At 47.2% G+C, this 17,842-nt stretch overlaps 1 protein-coding gene across 1 annotated transcript in view; it reads left to right on the top strand.

The window, feature by feature from the left end:
• RAP1A (RAP1A, member of RAS oncogene family) overlaps positions 1-15,347 on the top strand; it is a 30,757-nt gene extending 15,410 nt beyond the window's left edge. Inside the window, exons 3-9 of the mRNA XM_068995617.1 lie at positions 1,859-1,939; positions 5,062-5,130; positions 5,895-5,951; positions 6,959-7,099; positions 10,269-10,412; positions 12,893-13,008; positions 14,623-15,347. Of these exons, the coding sequence (XP_068851718.1) occupies positions 1,883-1,939; positions 5,062-5,130; positions 5,895-5,951; positions 6,959-7,099; positions 10,269-10,412; positions 12,893-12,979 (555 nt within the window). The 5' untranslated portion in view covers positions 1,859-1,882 and the 3' untranslated portion in view covers positions 12,980-13,008; positions 14,623-15,347. The remainder of the gene's footprint in view (positions 1-1,858; positions 1,940-5,061; positions 5,131-5,894; positions 5,952-6,958; positions 7,100-10,268; positions 10,413-12,892; positions 13,009-14,622) is intronic.
• The last annotated feature ends 2,495 nt before the right edge of the window (positions 15,348-17,842 follow it).

The raw sequence follows: 17,842 nt of genomic DNA on the forward strand, positions 1-17,842 counted from the left end.
CTTTCTGGGTTTTCTTCGGTGGGACTGACTGTGGGGCTGTAGGAAAATGAAGACAAACTGGATCAATAAGTTGCATTTATACTTCATAAAAAATGCATCACCTTTTAATTCCTAGGGATTATCAAGGGGAAAATAATTGTTAATTGGAATTCCCCTCTCCTTCCCATTCAAAATCATGATTTTTGAAAGAAAGGAAGTGAATGTTACTTCTCAGGGAAATGTTCAAGCAGAAGAGCTTACAGTTCCCAGAATTTAGCCAAAACTGTTGTCAATGTCCTGGTGTGCACAGACATTGCCTGCTCTGCTTTGAGACCGTTTCTGGAAAACCCCTTTCAGTTTGACTTGATTTCACAATTTGCAGTTAGGCAACTGCAGCTCACATGGGCTTCAAGAGTTGAAGAAAAACCTCCTCCAGGTGCTTAAAAGGATGGGCTGCACTGACAGCTTGAGCCTTACTCCCTCTCCAAGGCTTGGATGAGGGAAGGGCAGCTTGGCCATGTGACTGCAGAGAGCCTCAGCACAGGCAAGTCCTTTATTTCTGTTATTCTGCCTTCAGAATGAGCTTAAAGTCCTGCTGAACTGAACACAGAAATTTGTGTCTCTCTCCAGCTGCACGTGGGATTTTAAAATTTTTGTTTAAACCCGTACTTGTGTGACATTCAGCCCATGAAACAGGCTGTGGCTGAGGGTGAGGGCTAAGGGAGGATATTTGGGGAGGGTCTCCAGCTCCCTGTTGAGCAGCAGGTCCCGGTTCAGCTCTGACTGGTGATGGGTGAGCAGCAGCACACGGGATTCCTCCTCTTGACTCTGTTTTACATCTTCCCCTTGGGAGTTGAAATGACAGAAGAGAACCTGTCCCGATTTAATGATTACATAAACTTGAGACATGGATTGTCGGGGAGTTGACCACATTGCAAAGCTAAAAATACAACCCCTGTTCTTCACAGGCTTGTTCACGGCAGTCGACAAGGTGATACATGTCTCTATCAAACTCCTTGGAAGACGTTTTTCTTTTTAAAGGCTGTAGCCAGTGAACCCATAAATATCCTGTGCAACGTTAGTTTGAAATGCCTTAGAGGAGGGGAGCCTGCCCAGGCTCCCAGCACTCGAGTGCGTGCAGCCTTACTTGGGAAGGAAGCGCTGTCTGTGGGGAAGGGGGGATTCGTGCTGAGCTCATTGTTTGCCGCAGCTCCACGAGCGGGACAGCCCAGCCTGGCTTCTAATGTAAACAGAGAGTAAAGTGTTTATCACCAGCTTTGTCATTTGCCTTATTTGTCAGGGAATCTCGAGGAGAATGAGAAGTTTTCTGGTGCTGCGTAGTGACCTGCGGGAGTTGCAAGATTTCCATAAAAAGGCAGAGTCTGTGCTGGGCGAGCAGAGAGCTCTGCCTTGGCAGCCGTGTGCTGGGCCTGACCTTTTCCAGGGAGAAAACACTGACCTAAATCCCTCCCTGCTGGGGGTGGAGGGGAGAAGGAAAGCTCTCCACTCGCATCTTTCTGATCTAATTTTCTTGTCCCATACTCTGGTTTGTGCCATGAAATGCTGAGGAAGCAGGGGCAGGCAGTGACAGCTCGTGGTGCCCGGCACAGCTGGGACAGGCTCTGTGTTTGTCCCATGGTGTGTCCATCCTCTTCCTGTCCGAGCACTGCCAGGCAGAGTGATCCAGCTTTGGCAAACTCCTGTGACCTGGGGCTGTCAGAGTGGCCTTCCCCACTTGAGTGTCCAGGTGGAAAAACGAAACCCAGAGCTGTTAATAAAGACATTCTCGTTCTCAGGAGGATTGGGTGAAGGGGGAGTGTTGCTGCTTTCAGGATGCATTGTCACAGTTCTAACTGCTGCCTTTTCTCCTGCCTTGCAGGTCGCTCTCTGAACAGACCACACCATGCGTGAGTACAAGCTGGTGGTCCTTGGTTCAGGAGGTGTGGGCAAGTCCGCTCTGGTGAGTTTGGGGAAGCAGCTCTGAGGCCCGTACACAGCCCTGTCTCACTGCAGAGCAGGTTACTGAGGCTTTGGGGTATTTGTATGACTTTTAATATGTGCCAGGACTTCCACGTAGCCACTGTGACACTGCTGAGAGAGCTGTGGAGGGGTGTCATGGTTTTGGAGAGGTGATTAGTTGCTGATAATTAGCATTTCATGTTTGCTTCCTGCATGGGTGCTGTATTGTACATGGCTGGAGTGAGTATCAAAAGCCCAACCAGCCTGGTACAGCAAGAGAAGTCTGGCTGGAATCAATCACAGGACTAAGGGGGTTCAGCCTTGCACACCTCGAAGGCTGCGTGTTTTCCATCCCGAGTGAGCACCTGGGCTCAAAACACCAGGACTGAGAATCCTACAGCCTGTGCAGAGCAGAGGGAGGAGCAGATTGATAACACTTTGCACTCCTTAAGTGCCTGTCTTGTTCCCAAGGAGAGGTTTACATAGCAGGGTTGATAGCAAAGCATTGTGAGAGGGACTTGTGTCACCCATTTATCACTCACCAGTCAAGCAGCTCTCTCCAACAGAAAGGCAAAGAACTGGTCAAGTGTGAAGTTATCTACAACAAGGAACTGCAGTGTTCCTTGTCACAGACATGATAATGGCTGAGCAGCCTTTCATGTCCTGCCCCGTTGTTCATTCTGCTGGTACAACCAGGTAAGAGTCCTGGTAAATCACCTGTGGGATCCAGGTGAACAGGAGGAGAGATTATTCAATTATGTATCAAATTTGATGCACTCTTTCAGCAATCCCATCCTAATCTTTACAAGATGTTTACAAGGTGTAATATTTTACAAGCTCTGTTCTTCCACAGCAATTTAAGCAACCTGTATTACTTTTTCCTCCAGCACTTCCTCGATTATCTTAATTTTCTTGTGTAACACTGAAAGACTCACTAGGTGAAACAGGGCACTTAGTAGTATGCTGTAAATAAAAATTACTCAGCATCTGACATAGTTGAATTTCCTTCTTTGTGATGTTGAAGTCTGAGTCAGCACCACCACTGACCTTTTTAACAGCTGAAATGCAAATACTCAAATAGTCTGGTAAACAAAAGTTAAACTCTTTTTGACAGGCTGGGTGCTAAGTCAGCATATTTGGTAATTCATATGCAGCATAGATCCATTATGTTTGTAAGAGCACACAGTAAGTGCCAATTAGCAGCTAAGAGTGGATAATATTTAGCTTTCAAAGAGTCTGTGTACTTATTTACAAGCATTAGCAAGGAGAGGCTACAAGGTGGGATTTAAAATAATATGGGGGTCACTTTAAATTTCATTCTTCCAACTGTATAAACTGACCTGTGCAACAAAGAGCCTGGTGTTCATCTGCAGCTCTGTTTCCATTCGAGTGCAGATGACAATCTGGGGTTGTTTCACTGCAGATCCTCCTGTTGTTTTAACTCTTCTGTGCCAATACAGTGCCCATGGTGCTTCTGGTAACAGTGAGGGAGTAGCAGAAAACCTTCACAGTTAGAAAGCCACAGTTGTTTAGCAACTTTTGTTTCCTGTACAGCAGTTTTATCCCATTTCTGAGGCTAAAAATCTTCTGGAGTGGCAGGGGGGACACTATTTACAAGGGTGTCCAGTGGTGCACAGTCTTACATAGAACTGGAAACTAAAGTTGGGCTGCACAACCAAAACGAAGGGAAACTTCTAAAAGTCTTGGATCTGCTTAACCCAAAACCACCCCCAGATTTGTAGCTTCTCCCTTGGCCTTTATTTTTATTTATGATAGGTGAAAAGAAAGCCCATCAGAGATTGAGTATTACGTGTCAGGAGTGGTTTGTCAGATTCTCCCACTCAGGGCTGGCTCACAGAGTTCCCCAAACAGAGCGGGACAGATGTGAGAGTGCTCATGTGTGAGCCTCTGGCAAAGAGCTGCCTCCTCTGGACCTCTTTGGGGAGCAGCTGTGCTAGCCTGACCATGCTGGAATACACAGAAACAATCCTAAAACACAATCTGTAACCTACAGCTCTGGCTGCTGGGTTTGTTGTTGATTATCCACGTTCATAGGGGTGTCTTACTGTAAGGATTTTGCTGAGATCTGTTACCTCAGGCAGACTGCGACAACTGTTTAGTGTGACAAGAAAATGTTGGAGAAGCAGAGACTTCATTCATTAGAGTGTAAAATACATTTATTTAGGGATATATAATGATTTTGAAATGAGGTAGTTGTGGCTTCTCAGACTTCCCTCACAAATTTGCAGTATTTATGTATAAAACTTGTGAAAGGTTCAGTTGGCAAAAGGTATTTGGTGTGTTTGTTGATTTTCAAGAGACAAAATTCTGTGCTGGGATCTCAGCTTCACAAACAAGCACCACCGTGTTTTACAGATATCACCCAAATCTTCAGACACTCCTGTGCTGTTTTACTGCAAGTTATTGTGGGTGAAAAGGAAAAAGGAGCTTTGCCTCCCAGAGGAGAAGGAAAATTCTCCTGGCAGAAGCCAGGGCTCGGAGCTGGGCTGTCCAGGGATGGTCACATCCATGTGACAGCTCGGTGGGAAATGCTGAGTAGATTTGTTCTGCATAATTACAGGGAAGAAAGAGTTTCCCTGTGAATGGAGTGAGGGCTCCTCCTTCAGTGGTTTGTGCACAGGGAGTGTCTGGAGGCTCTCCAGGCTGCACTTGCTGCTCTGCCTGTCCCTGGGTGTGCAGTCCAGGGCAGCTCCGCGGTGACTCTGGGCTGATTTGGACTGAAATGTGCATTTTCCGCAGTGCACAGGTTGCCAGTGGTTCTGCTGAAATTTCAAGGCTTCCATATTTGGCGATTTTTATCCTAAAGTCACAGGCAGTGGAGTAGAGGCATTTTTGAGGATATCCTCTTTTCTGAGGAAAGCAAACAAACAGTTGACGTGCAAAACAGTTTTGAAAACATGCTTGAATAAAGGGATTTTAACAGAAAATGCACGATTTTTTTTTTCATAATTGTAATTTTATGTCTTTTTCTCTGGTCATCACTACTGACTTTTAGCAGCAGAGCAGTTTTACTGCTGTTACTTTTTCCTAAAGAGCTTCTTGGTGAATATTTCTGGTTGTGTTCAGCTCACTTAGGTTTTTTCTTCTTTCCTTCCTACCCAGACTGTACAGTTCGTTCAGGGAATTTTTGTTGAAAAATATGATCCAACAATAGAAGATTCATACAGAAAGGTAAAGTACCATTGTTTTTATTTCTTTCAAGTGCCACAGAGAATATGAAATTCTTCGGAGCTGTTTTGGATGCAGGGCTGGAATTGCTGAGCAAAAGTCTGTGTAGGATCCCTGAGCTGTTACATAATTCCAGCCACAGAGCTGCTTTCTTCCCTGGATGGATGTCAAGTGACCCATTGTTTCACGGATTAGCATAAATGTCACCAGCATTAAAGGCACCGAAACATACACTAAAAACTTGTGACATTTGTGCCTGTGATAATTAAATGTAAATTGTGGTATGAGTTCTGCTGTTAAATTTACTTGAATTTCCTGGAATTACCCTCATTAGATCTGAGACATTTCTCAGTGAGTGGAAGATTTGCGAAGTCTTACTGTGAGGATCCTGAAATATTTTGCATTTTCTTCTCTTCCTTATTCCCTTCTCCCCCAGCAGCAAAGAAAAATTAAAGTTTTAAGGTGCTTTGATTTGTAAGAGTGGATTAAGTCGAGATATTTACAATCTCACTTAAGTTGAGATGTTTACAGTGAGCTACTCATTTAAGGCTTGCTAATGAAGGGAGTCCTGGAGCATGTGAGCTGACCCAAATGCCTGGCTTGGGGCGTAATTAATCCTCTAACAGCAGTGCTGCTCAGCCCTGGGGAAGTGCAGGTGCCTGCTTTGCTAAGAGCCCTTTGTGGCAGAAGTACAAACTGAGCTGAGATTCCTCTTGCCTGTCCCATTTCAGACAATTTTTGAACAGTTTGTTCCCTTTTTTCCCCAGCAAGTGGAAGTAGACTGTCAACAGTGTATGCTGGAGATCCTCGACACAGCAGGGACAGTAAGTGGCATTTCTTTGTCTCATTGCTGTGGAGTTTCTTTGTTAAGAATGATAATCCTGCCCAAGCGAAAGCAATAAATCAGCTGCAGTAATGTAAATGGAAGGATTTTGTTAAATAACCCAAACCCAGTGTGGTGAGTGCCAGTGGCCTGCTGAGCTCTGTCCCCAGCTGGTGCCCCAGTGCTGGGACACACAGGTTGGTGCCTCCTGTGCCACTGCCCTTCCCTCTGCCATCCCCCATATCAACATTCCGGTCCGGGAGCATTTTAAACATTAATTTTGCAAGTGGCCAGAATACAAGGACACAGCTTGCAGCCAGTGCCAGGCACAGGGGGTGCTTCCCAGCAAGTCACGTCAGCCTGTGGTGGGGAGATTTCCTCAGCAAACCTTGCACCTGCCAAGGAACCCTCCCTCACATGGTGGCACCTCCCTGGCACGGCCCCGTGCTGCTGGGGAGGCCTTTGTTGTCCCTCACAGCTGGGGTGGCTCCCCTGGCCGTGCCAGCGTCACCTGCAGCTGGCAGAGCCCTGTCCCTGAGCAGACAAACCCTGTGGGGGCTGGCAGCCCATCCCAGGGCAGGTGGTGCTCCCTGGAAGTTGATTTGAGAAAGCGTTGACAATTCTCAACAGCAGAAGCAGAAATGGTTGTGTGGGCATGGTAAAAGTCCTTTCCCTGGTGGGACAGAGGCAGCTCCAAGCTGGCATTGTCCAGCCTGCTCTGGCATTTCAGTCTGTCTGCAGAAATGTTTTTATTGCTGCTCTTCATCTTTTCCCCATTTTTTCAAGAAGCCCTTTTCTCTATTAAGGAAAAAAAAAACCCAAAGGGAAAGAGCGTGTTAATGCTTTTATTCAATTTCCATGCTTCAGTGGGTTTCTGTGAGGGGTAAATATGTAAATCCATGCTGTGTGGCACTGTATTCTTGTCTCCAGTACAATAAAAGTATTCCTTTGTAACTATTCATTAGCTGCATTCACCAGCTAATTACTTTAAAAAATATTTGATTGCAGGAACAATTCACAGCCATGAGGGATCTCTACATGAAGAATGGGCAGGGGTTTGCACTAGTATATTCTATAACAGCACAGTCCACGTTTAACGACCTACAGGACCTGCGGGAACAGATTTTACGGGTTAAGGACACTGAAGATGTGAGTAGAATATGTTGGTTTTATTTCTGCAAATGATTAGAAAGTGTTTGCTCTCAAATTCCTGTGTGTTTACATACAAAGTTTCTTTCAAAGAATATTCTTGGTTAGTGTTAAGTTTCCAGAGCCTTGTAGTTTCCAGTGTTGTTGTTTGAGGCCCAGCACCTGCTAAGGGCATCACAAAACCAGATTTTCCCAAGTCCTGGAAGCCACAGTCTTTTGAAGTGGTGGGAGTTGATTGAAAACAACATCACTTATTTTTTGTGCCTTAAACTCCTTTCCAGGATTTGCATTTTCTTCTTCCTCTGTGCTATAGCTGTGCTTTATTTCCTTCAGATTTAAGGAAAAATAATAGCTGAACTCAACAGTAATGATGTTCTCGGTAGCTCTGCAGCTGTCTTGCACTGGAGACTGACGGGGGCTATTCCAAATGTGAGAAGGGAAAGTTGTGGTTCAAAGCTGTCACGTTTCCCAGGGGTCAGCTGGGAATTCTCTGGAGCCCTGAGCAGCTTCTCAACTCTCGGTCACTTGGCAAAATCTGTCACCCAAGGAGGTCACACAGTTGCGTGAACTAAACCATTAAGGGTCTGATAGAGTCTTGGGTTGTTGTTTTGGTTGTTTAAAACTCTTTAAAATCAGGAAAAATCAGCTGTGGGGAGTTTGCTGTTTGACAGAAGGTGGGACAGGCTCGGGCCGAGGGTGGCTGCTTCCCTTGGAGCATCATCTGTGTGCTGCTTACCTGCTTGGAATGGCTCTGGGCCCCTCCTTGGTTTAACAAGTTGAGCTTCTATTTATGCAAAACTGCTTTTCCTTGAGGCAGGGATTATGCTGGGGTAAATCCCTGCTGACAGGATCCTGTGCTGGCTGTGCTGGGAGCTCGGCTGCGCTCACAGGGGGAATTTGCACCCTAAGCTGGGCAGGTTCATCCCACAACAGACACTGCTGCTTCCCTTTGGACTGCAGGGATCTGATTGCATTGTTAAAATGCATTTATTTGCTTTGTGTGCTACTTGTTGAATGCAAGCTTGAGAACCTTTTGAATGTTTAAGCTGCATTTTGCTGACCTAGGAAATATCTCCCCTCTGTCATATCAGAATGTGTCTTAAAGTCCCAATACATAAATCATTAAATTATATATGTCTGGAAGAGTTTAAATTCCAATCTTCTACACCTAACAGGAAATTATCAGAGGCTCACCAAACTCCATTTTTGGATAAATCATTAACACCTTTTGAAATAACCTTACACAGAGTTTCATGTCCTTTCAAACCTGTACTGCTTGCTCATCTCAGTATCACTTTTTGCCCTATTATTTCACATCTTTAGTTTTTTGCTGAACACGTTCAAAACACATTTTCATGTTTCAGTATGAGAAAATTAACTATCTAGAAAACTGTAAAGAACAGGATTAAGCTGGTAGAGTTGTAAATGTCCTGTAGATCTCTGATTTCAAATGAACTTTTTTTGCATTTGCTTCATCTGTACTGTGACTTAAGGCTCCTGATGAAATAAGTAAAATTTATGACTCAAAAATAAGAATATGATCACTTTCTAATGGGTATGGCTGGGAGTTTTAAAGACAGAAATTAATCTTGAGTGTAGTTGTGTCAGGAAGAGACTACAAATATTAACACTGAAGTAGATTAAAAACACACAGTGTGTTGTAAATTACCAAAGGAAGCGGATAGTGATTTATTTTCCAGCTGGAAAGGACTCGTTTTCTGCACAAAGAATGAAATGTTTGAGGAAATGGAGCGGGTGCACACCCTTATCAGCAGCTCTTTAGGGGTTTTTTTCTGCTTCTCAGCGTGAGGGAAACAGGAAATGGTGCTGGGCTGCGGCAGCGTCCTGCTCTGCTCTCAGGCTGTGACATCCCCGCAGCCGAGGGTGCAGCTGTCCCAGCGAACTCAGGGGGAGCAGAGCCCCCAGGTCCCAGGTGTGCACAGCCCTGAGCTCTGCAGCTGCCTCAGACTGGGGGCACGAGGGGGAGATGGAGCTGGGGCAGCGCCTGGGGCCGCTCCCGTCACCGTGCAGGTGCACACGAGCTGGGGTTGTGAGGGAGGGATTTCTGCATGGCTTTTGTTCCCTCCTTTGAGGTGTTACAGAAGCCCAGAGTGGCTTGGGTTGGAAGGGTCCTTAAAGCTCATCTGTGGGCAGGGACACCTTCCACTATCCCAGGGTGCTCCAAGCCCCATCCAGCCTGGCCTTGGACACTTTTGTACCTATTTGTGACATCTTGGAGGGCCACAGCCGTGACAGAGACTGGAGAGGGGCAGATGCCACCTCACCCTTGTCTTGAACAAATGATTTGCCTGCATGTGCATCATGAGTGTAGAATGGGTCTTTTGAACACGTCAAGTGTTTGTGTTGATGTTGCACGGGATGATTTTGGGGAAGTGTTGTGCTTTCAGGAGCTGAGCTGCTGGGTGGGCACTCGTTGGACATGTGCATTATTCTGAGCTAATGAGTACTGGGCAGTGTTTGTGCCTGTTGTGGTGAGCATCCCCTTTTCTGTGTGTGCAGGACGTGTCAGTGTGTGAGGTTGGGGTGGGACAGGGCTCGGGGAACACTTGGCTGCACGGGACTGTTCCTTTTCACTCTGCATCAGGGCAGTGCTTTTCAAAGGTGCTTCCATTCATTGTTTTGTGGCTTGGCAGGTTGACAGGGCAGGTCAGAGGGGCTGGAACGTGCAATCCATGTCTGAAAATGTGTGTGTGTGTTGGACAGACAGAAGAGCTCTGAACTGGGCTCTTGGCAGCAGCTCGGCCTCTGTCACAGGAAAGGCACAGGAAATGCATTTCAAATGCATTTCAGGAGTAAACTAGGTTTTGGACTAGAAAGGTGTCGAGACCAGAAAATACAACTTTACTGACTTAAAATTCTGCTGAAACACTATAATTTGGTTTTGTATATGTTTAATTTAGTGCACCAGGGTGTGTGTGGTGTGAACTTTGCTCAACCCTTTCCCAGCAGGCATCTAAATTCCAGCCTGGTCTGTCAGCTTTGCTGAACTCCTGATTTTTATTGGTTTTCATACTTCATACTGTATTTTTCGTACTGTATTTTTCATTTCAGTGCATTTCCCCCTCCTCAGTCTGAGAGCCACAGCAGCACAGAGTTCACTGTACATGAACTTGCTGATGGATCTCTCCTGCTGCTTGCTCCTCTGCAGGTTCCCATGATTCTGGTTGGCAATAAATGTGACCTGGAGGAAGAACGAGTCGTGGGCAAAGAGCAGGGGCAGAACTTAGCACGACAGTGGTGTAACTGTGCCTTTCTAGAATCGTCTGCAAAGTCAAAAATCAACGTAAATGAGGTAAGTACCACCTGCTCCCTTGTCTTCCCAGCATGAACGTGACATTAAACCAGCATGTGTGTCTGAATTGGGGAGATTCAGGATGATTCTGGATTCTCAGCCTAGGAGGGGTTGCCTTGCAGTGTATTTAGGTTCTTTCTGTCTGTTTTAAGATTGCTCCCTTTTCTTTGCAAAGGGAGGGTGACTTCCCAGGTGAGTGTGTCTATAGCCTCTGTCAGGGGCCATGAATAGCAGAGGGTCCTGAGCAAGCCCAGTTGGCTGCATGACTCTGAGCTTAGATAAACTTTATCTGGAAAGAATATTTTGTCAAGATAACTGCTGCTATTCTGAACGTGGATTTATGCCCTGTTGTACTCCTTGTCTTGTGTGGTATTGGCTGTTGGTTTTGAAGTATTTGCATTTCTGGCTGCAGACACCTCGTCACAGCCCTCTGTAAGCCCCAACTTGCCAAAACGGTGCCCAAAACCCAGATCTGAGCAGTTCCCTGAGTTTCACTGAGACCCCCTTTGCTCTGGGGTGCCTTTTCCTGCTGCCTGGGGCTGTGGGGTTGTGCTGAGGGAGCTCTGCTCCACGTCAGGCACCACGTTTTTATTCTGTGCTGGGAATTATCGGCCTGTGACAGAGGCCAAGTTTCCAGGCACAAAGCTAAGGTGACCCCGTGCAGCACAGCTGGACTGGTGCCAGCAGATAAGTGGGACCGTTCAGGGGGTGGGTGATAAGCAGGAGCAGCAGGATCTTGGACTGGGCCCAGGGCTGATCTGGCAGCCAGCAGGATGTGCTGCATGGGGCTGGTGGACAGGGAAGGGAGCTGCAGGCTCCGTGAATTGCAGCTCCTGTGGCTGGGATTAGCCTGGCTGCAGTGCTCAGGGATCCAGCAGAGCTGAGCCATGCTGCCAGCAGGGATTTATTTGTGTGGCTGAGCTGGAGTAAAACTGGGACTGGTAATGAAGCAAGGAGCAGCTCAGTCATCAAACACATCCCCAGGGGATGTGACAAATCCTGGGCTGTTTGCATTTCCACAGTTTGGGGGTGCAGACTGACCCTCATCAGGCAGAGGTGCCTCACCCCGTGGGAAGGGGGTTCTGTGGGGGGCAGAGCCCAGGGCTGTCCCGGGGTGGGTGCACAGCCTGGTTTGACACCCCCTCATCCCTAACGTGGGAATCCTGGGTCTCCCGCTTTCCCTGCCGGCTCTGCAGCCTCCAGTGAGGTCACATCAGAGAAGAATGTGAGAAAATGAGTTTCTGGTTTCATTGTGATCTTCATTTTCTGGTTTCCTGCCAGTTGATATTTTCGAGTTATGAAAAGTACAAAAGCTGAGGAAATCAAAGAGAAACTGTGAATGAAGCAGCTCAGTGCACTGGGAGTTTGTCCTGCTGGCTCCTGAGCCAGGGAAGCATTTGCATTATTTTGGGGTTTGTTCTTGCTTTCTCACTACTTTTGGAGCTTCTAAAATTGTTAAAATCTAGGCAAAGAGTGATAAATTCCTTCATGCATTTGCTGAATGTGAATCAAACCTTTCAGATAATAAGCTTTTAATCCAGAGTGAATCAAGTGTCCTTCTGGTGACCTCTGAGATGCTCTTGCAGCACACTGACCTTTTTTAGGGATGGTGGCATTCCTGAAACCTTGTTGCAGACTTCTGTACTCACAGTCAATACTAGCACCTAAATAATCTAATTTATGAGAAAGGAAAATCTTAAATTTCAGTTGTTACAGTATGTTATAAACTGTTTCTTTGTCTTCTGAATTTCTTTGGAATCAACAAGAATTTGTGAGCTGTCAGCCACTCCAGGAAGGGAAAAAAAAATAAACGAGGACAAGGGTGGAGCCCTCTGAAGGTTGAAATATTTCTCCTCAGTGCTGTGACCCAGCTCCAAGCATTTTTGCAAAGCTCATTTTGCTATAAATGGGTTGAGTCTTGCTGGGAAAACAACTCACAGCAGCAGCGTTCACAAAACCTCTGCAGCTGAAAGAGGTCCCTGTAATGTCCCCTGGTGGAAATGTCGGAGTTCAGGGCAGATGTTGGGAGGGACAGCCAAGGGAAAGGGCTCCCTGTCCCCTCCCTGCACGGGGAATGTTCTGGGCTGGTGGGGCAGGGTCTGCAGACACCTCCAGCCCACTGAGAAGATGATCCTTGAGGATATTATGCCTGTCTTTAAAAAACCCTTTGTTATTCCCGAGTTTTCTCCCACTTTTCCAAAGCAAGGAAATTGTTGCCATTTCATTGCTGTGCTCTTCTGAAGGCTTTGGTGATGATAAACTGAGTTTTCAACTCCTTTATGTTCTGCACACTGATGGGAGCTCTGTGTTTCTTCTTCCATAAGCAGCTGCTTGAGAAACATTTAATAAATTCAAGCAGTTTAATTCAATTTACACAGCTACAGCCACCAGGAAAGAGTTGTCAGCTCCCCAGCCTGCCTCAGTTTGGACAGCTTGTGTTTTATTATTTGAATTTTTCAGCTTGTGTTTTTCATTTGCAGATCTTTTATGACCTGGTCAGACAGATAAATAGAAAAACACCAGTGGAAAAGAAGAAGCCTAAAAAGAAATCATGTCTGCTGCTTTAGACTCCCATCACGCAGCAGCTCTGAGCCAGGTAAGAGGTGTCTGAGCCCTACGTGGGGCAGGTGAGCAGAGCAGGAGCTGCTCCTCTCAGAGCTCCCCTTCCCTCTGCTGCTCTTCCTGGAGTGTGGCTGAGCAGGAACTTCCTTTTGACTCCTCTGGGTTCTCCCTGTGGCCTGTGACACCGAGCTCTGAGCCACCAGGGCTCGCTTTGCTTCCTTTTTATCCTCAGAAATTCTGGTGTTAGTGCTGCCACTGCTGTCCCCGTGCTGGGAGCTTTGGGGACACTTACAAATTGCTTTGGGTGGGACATGGGATTCAATGGCACAGAAATAAAAAGCTGCCCACCAAAAAAAAAAAAACCAAACCAAAACAAACATAAAAAACCCAAAGCCAACCAAAAAAACATGCCAAGGCTGGACACAGCTATAAATAATCTTCCTGTGTATCTTGGCAGGGAACTCTGTGTGCTCACAGCTGTTGTGTCGTGCTCCTGGAAGGAAACAGCAGCTCTGTAGCTCCAGGTTTGGGACAGAAATGTCCCGTTCAGAGGCAGAGGAGGGCACTGGGTGATGGCCCAGCTCTGCCACCTGCCTTTGTCACGGTGGGCTGCACAGGCTGTCACCCTCGGAGGGCTTCTGGGACCCACCAGAGCCTCTGGCCTGTCCTGTATTGATCAAGCAGAGCAGCTCAGCTGCCCCTGTCCTGCGGCATTAGAGACAAACTCAGAAGGGTTTCAGGGATGAATTCCTGAGGGCAGGGGACTCTGCCAGGCCTGAATTCCCTGCAGTCCATGGCCCAGGTGTGGCTGAGGAGGATCAGTGGAGCTCTGCAGTTAGAGGCTGCTAATGGGCTGCCCTGATGGATGAGGCTCTTAGCCCGAGCTTTGGGTGCCAGAAAATAACAGCTCAGGCCTGTGGGGAAACAATGGCTTTAGGAAAAGAAACTGAAGAGCCTTAAGTGGCTTTTCCTATTGCTCAGGTGATCCCTCCTGCTCAGCCAGGATGGAATTGGGCTTCCCCAGCCCGGGAGGAATCGATCTCTGCCCTTTCCCTCCCTCCCAGGATCCCGTGTGCAGCAGCACTGAAATACTGGGAACTGCTGCAGGAGTTCCTGTGTTCAGTCACCTGGAATCACAGAATCATGGAATGGTTTGGGTTCGCAGGGTTCTTAAAGCCCTTCTCCTTCCACCGCCCACCACTCTCCCTAAATCTCCTCCCGATTCACTGCCTGGATCCAGGCTCAGGAGATCTCTGACTCATCAAGCTTTGAGAGCATCTCAAAGTACAAAAGATGAAATCCCTCTTGCCCGCGTTGCTCATCCAGGGGTGAATTCCAGAGCCCTTGGAGGCCTCCTGGCTCGGAGCTGCTGAGCCGGGCACTGGCGGTATCGGGCAGTGACAGACGGGCGGCAGTTGTCTGCCACTGCTCTGTGGCCGTGATAAAACAACATCTTGGAGAGTTACACTTCCCACAATCTCCTGCTTTCTGTACCTAGAAACAGAGCTGAATTCTGGGGAAAATGAGTTCTGCTGCCTGTGGGCACGGGCCGTGAGCTTTCGGGCCTTTGAGATCGTTGATCTCATCAGCAGAATAAGAAATGTCCCTCCATCCACCTTCTGTTTTTATTTCGTTTTACTCTCGCCAGATTGCAGGAATGAAGAACTGTTGCCTAAGTGGAAAGTGCCAGCATTCCCAACTTCAAAACCTTATGGAAATGAATAACATATCGGAAGAAGCTTCTCCTGTTTTTTATATACTACGAGAAGAATTTAGATCTTAAAAATGGTTTGCACACAGTCCCTGGAAAAAGCAGTTGCTCTGTGTATATCTCTTGGAAATTTAAGCCAATATTCCTCCTCCTTTGCAACAGCAATTAACAGATGTGAAAATAAATATAATTGACTCTAGCATATGATTATCCCAAGGAGCATGGATGCATTTCAAATGTTAGAGATTGCTACTATAATTAAAATTCATATTGACCATTTTATCATCATTTCTCCCCATCAAGCACTAAAAATGTTCCACTGTTATATTTTATATCTATAACTATAGATATATATTATCCAAAATTTCCCTTTGAACTCACTGCAACAAATAACTTTTTGAGTCATTGACTTCATTTTATATTTAAAAGTTACGGAATATCATTATTTTCATTCTGCCATTATATTCTAATTAAAAATGTTTGTGCATAATGCTTTGGAAAAATGGGTCTTTTATAGGAAAAAAACTGGGATAACTGATTTCTATGGCTTTAAAAGCAAAAATATATAATATACTAAACCAACTCTAATATTGCTTCTTGTGTTTTACTGTCACAGATTAAATTACAGCTTTTATGAATGATTAAATTTTAGTACATTTTCATTTTTGTTTCTGTGTTTTTGTTACTGTTTCCAGACTTGGGGTTTGCTCCATGTTTTGTGAGCTCCTCTCCTGTCCTGGTGGATCAGGGATGTTTTTGAGGTGCCCCCATCCCGTTCTGCTGAGGCGGCATCTCCGCTCCCCCCGTGTTGTATTTAATGTACCCCTCCCACAGGACAGCAGGCAACTCTTGTGTTTTCTTTTGGCTGTTAAAAGATTGTATTGCTGCAAATATTTCCTCTGTACCATGGCTTTGATATGCACAAGTTTGGTTTCATTCCAAGCTCTGACTTGGAGGATGATCCTCTGTTTCAAAGCCGGTTTTGGCTGGTGGTCCCTGATCAGCTGAAGGGGGTTTTGGTTTCATTTTGGGTTTGTTCTTTGTATTTTTTTAATACCTGTTGGTTTCATAAAGTTTCAAAGAGCAGGATATGAAGAGACCCGTGGGTGCTCCATCCTCCTGTCTGTGTGCAGTCAGAGCCACCTGTGGGATCCCAGTCCCGTCCTCGGGGGATGCTGCTGGAATCCCCACAGGGCTGGAGGACTTGCTCCTGCTTCGCTTCCCAGTAAGTGAGAAGAGAAATGTATCTTCACAGTGGAGAAAACTCAGCACAGGCCTTGTCCTGCTGGTTAAAATGGGAAATTAAAGTGTGACAGATGTTCTGGACCCGCTGTAGAGTTTGTTGGAAACCAGGGGGAAAAGTTTTTTGTAAATAGGTTTTTCTAAAACTGTGTTCCTGATGCAGCTGTTGAATTATAGAGATCCCAGTTTCTAAATGCAGCCCAAACAAGACTGGATGAAAACATCTGGATAATGTGACAACATCTGCCTACTTCCAAGCACTAGGACAAGGGTAGTTACTTCAGTTGGTTGTCTTCAACCCACTCTGCACCTCCTTTTTCAGGAGGAGCAGAAGCACGGTGTTTGCAGGTTGGTTCTCTTTACTAAATGTAAAAATATTTTAGTAATAAAGTAATTTCAATGAGCACGGTGTTTACTCGACGTCTCTTGTGTGCGGCGGTACGTGCGGGGTGCGGCTGGAGCCGGGTGGGGCGGGCGGGGCTCGCTCCCGAGCGGGGCTCGCTCCCGAGCGGGGCGCGCTCCCGGGCGGGGCTCGCTCCCGAGCGGGGCTCGCTCCCGAGCGGGGCGCGCTCCCGAGCGGGGCGCGCTCCCGAGCGGCGCTGGCCGCTAGATGGGAGTGTGGGAGAGGCGCAGCGGCCGCGGGCCGGGAGCGCTCCCCGGCACCGCAGCGCGGGCTCTGTGCAGGGCGAAGCGCCGGCTCCCAGCCCCCTCCTCTCCCGCCTTCTCACTGGCTAAGAAAAAGTTCTTCTTTAATGGATTTTAGCACAATAGCCCCAGTGCCGCCCCCCGGACACGCTCGAGCCGCCGCGCCGTTTGGTGTCGAACAGAAATGTCCTAAAGCACTTGGTTAAAAGTGGCTTCGCTGCAGCGTGTCCTAAAGAAAGGGGAGAAGAAAAACCTCCCAGAAGTCCCAGGCTTCTGCTTTTGAGCAGAACCCAGCCGAGCACAGTGACATTTTGCTGTGAGCAAAGGGGCACATTTAGAATTTCGCTGAAGCCCCTGGAGCCATCGAGCTCCTCTTTGAGCCGTGCACAAATTCCACCAAAGAGATTCCCGGCCACCTCTGCAAATGTGCCGCTCTCAAACTCCCCAGCCCCTATTTACCTATTTTCAGTGTTTTCTAAAGGTTATTTTAAGTCATGTTTTCCCATCCAGTGTGGGCTGGATCAGATCATCCCACACGTCCTGCCTCACTGGGAAGTTTTAATTGCAGGTTGCAATGCTGACCCGAACAAGTGCCAGGAACACCTTCCCAGGCTGCTCAAATCCAGGTTTGCTCTGCTGGCTCCGAACTGCATTCCTGCCATTGCAGTGGCTGGTGTGGGAGGTCTTGCATCCAGCAGCCACTAGAGAAACTTGAAAATTCATGTTAAATTCACCATTAACCTTTGCAAAATCACCAAAACTAATGAATGTTCTGTTTATTTTGCCAAGACCGGGCACTGAGGAATGAAATTGGATTTTCCAGAGGCCCAGGTGCCATTTGGTGAATAACCAGCATGTGCCAGCCATCCTGGCTGGGGCTGAACATCCTTCCCGGCCTCCTGGCTGGGGCTGGGATCTGGCACTGCTTTCCCTGCAGCAGCTGGTCAGTGGTCTGGCTTGCAGCCACAGCACTGTCTTTCCTCCTGGAAAGAAACTCCCCAAATTTGGAGACAAACCCTGTGCAGGAGGAGGGAGAGGAGCAGGAGTGGGGGCTCTGGGCTCAGTAGCCCCAAGCCATGGTCAATTAGCCAATGCTGCAGCCTCCCAGCAGCCCTGGAACAGTTCTGCCCCTGCGGCTGCTCCTGGCTGGGGCTGAGCTCTCCAGCTCAGTTACTTCCCAACTCCAGGGAAATGGGGAAACACTGTTTGTATTATCCCGGGACTGAAACCAGCCTTTTCTCCTCCCTTTGCAGGAAGCTGCACACAAGGA

Source organism: Aphelocoma coerulescens, chromosome 26 (assembly GCF_041296385.1).
Source record: "Aphelocoma coerulescens isolate FSJ_1873_10779 chromosome 26, UR_Acoe_1.0, whole genome shotgun sequence".
NCBI lineage: Eukaryota > Metazoa > Chordata > Aves > Passeriformes > Corvidae > Aphelocoma > Aphelocoma coerulescens.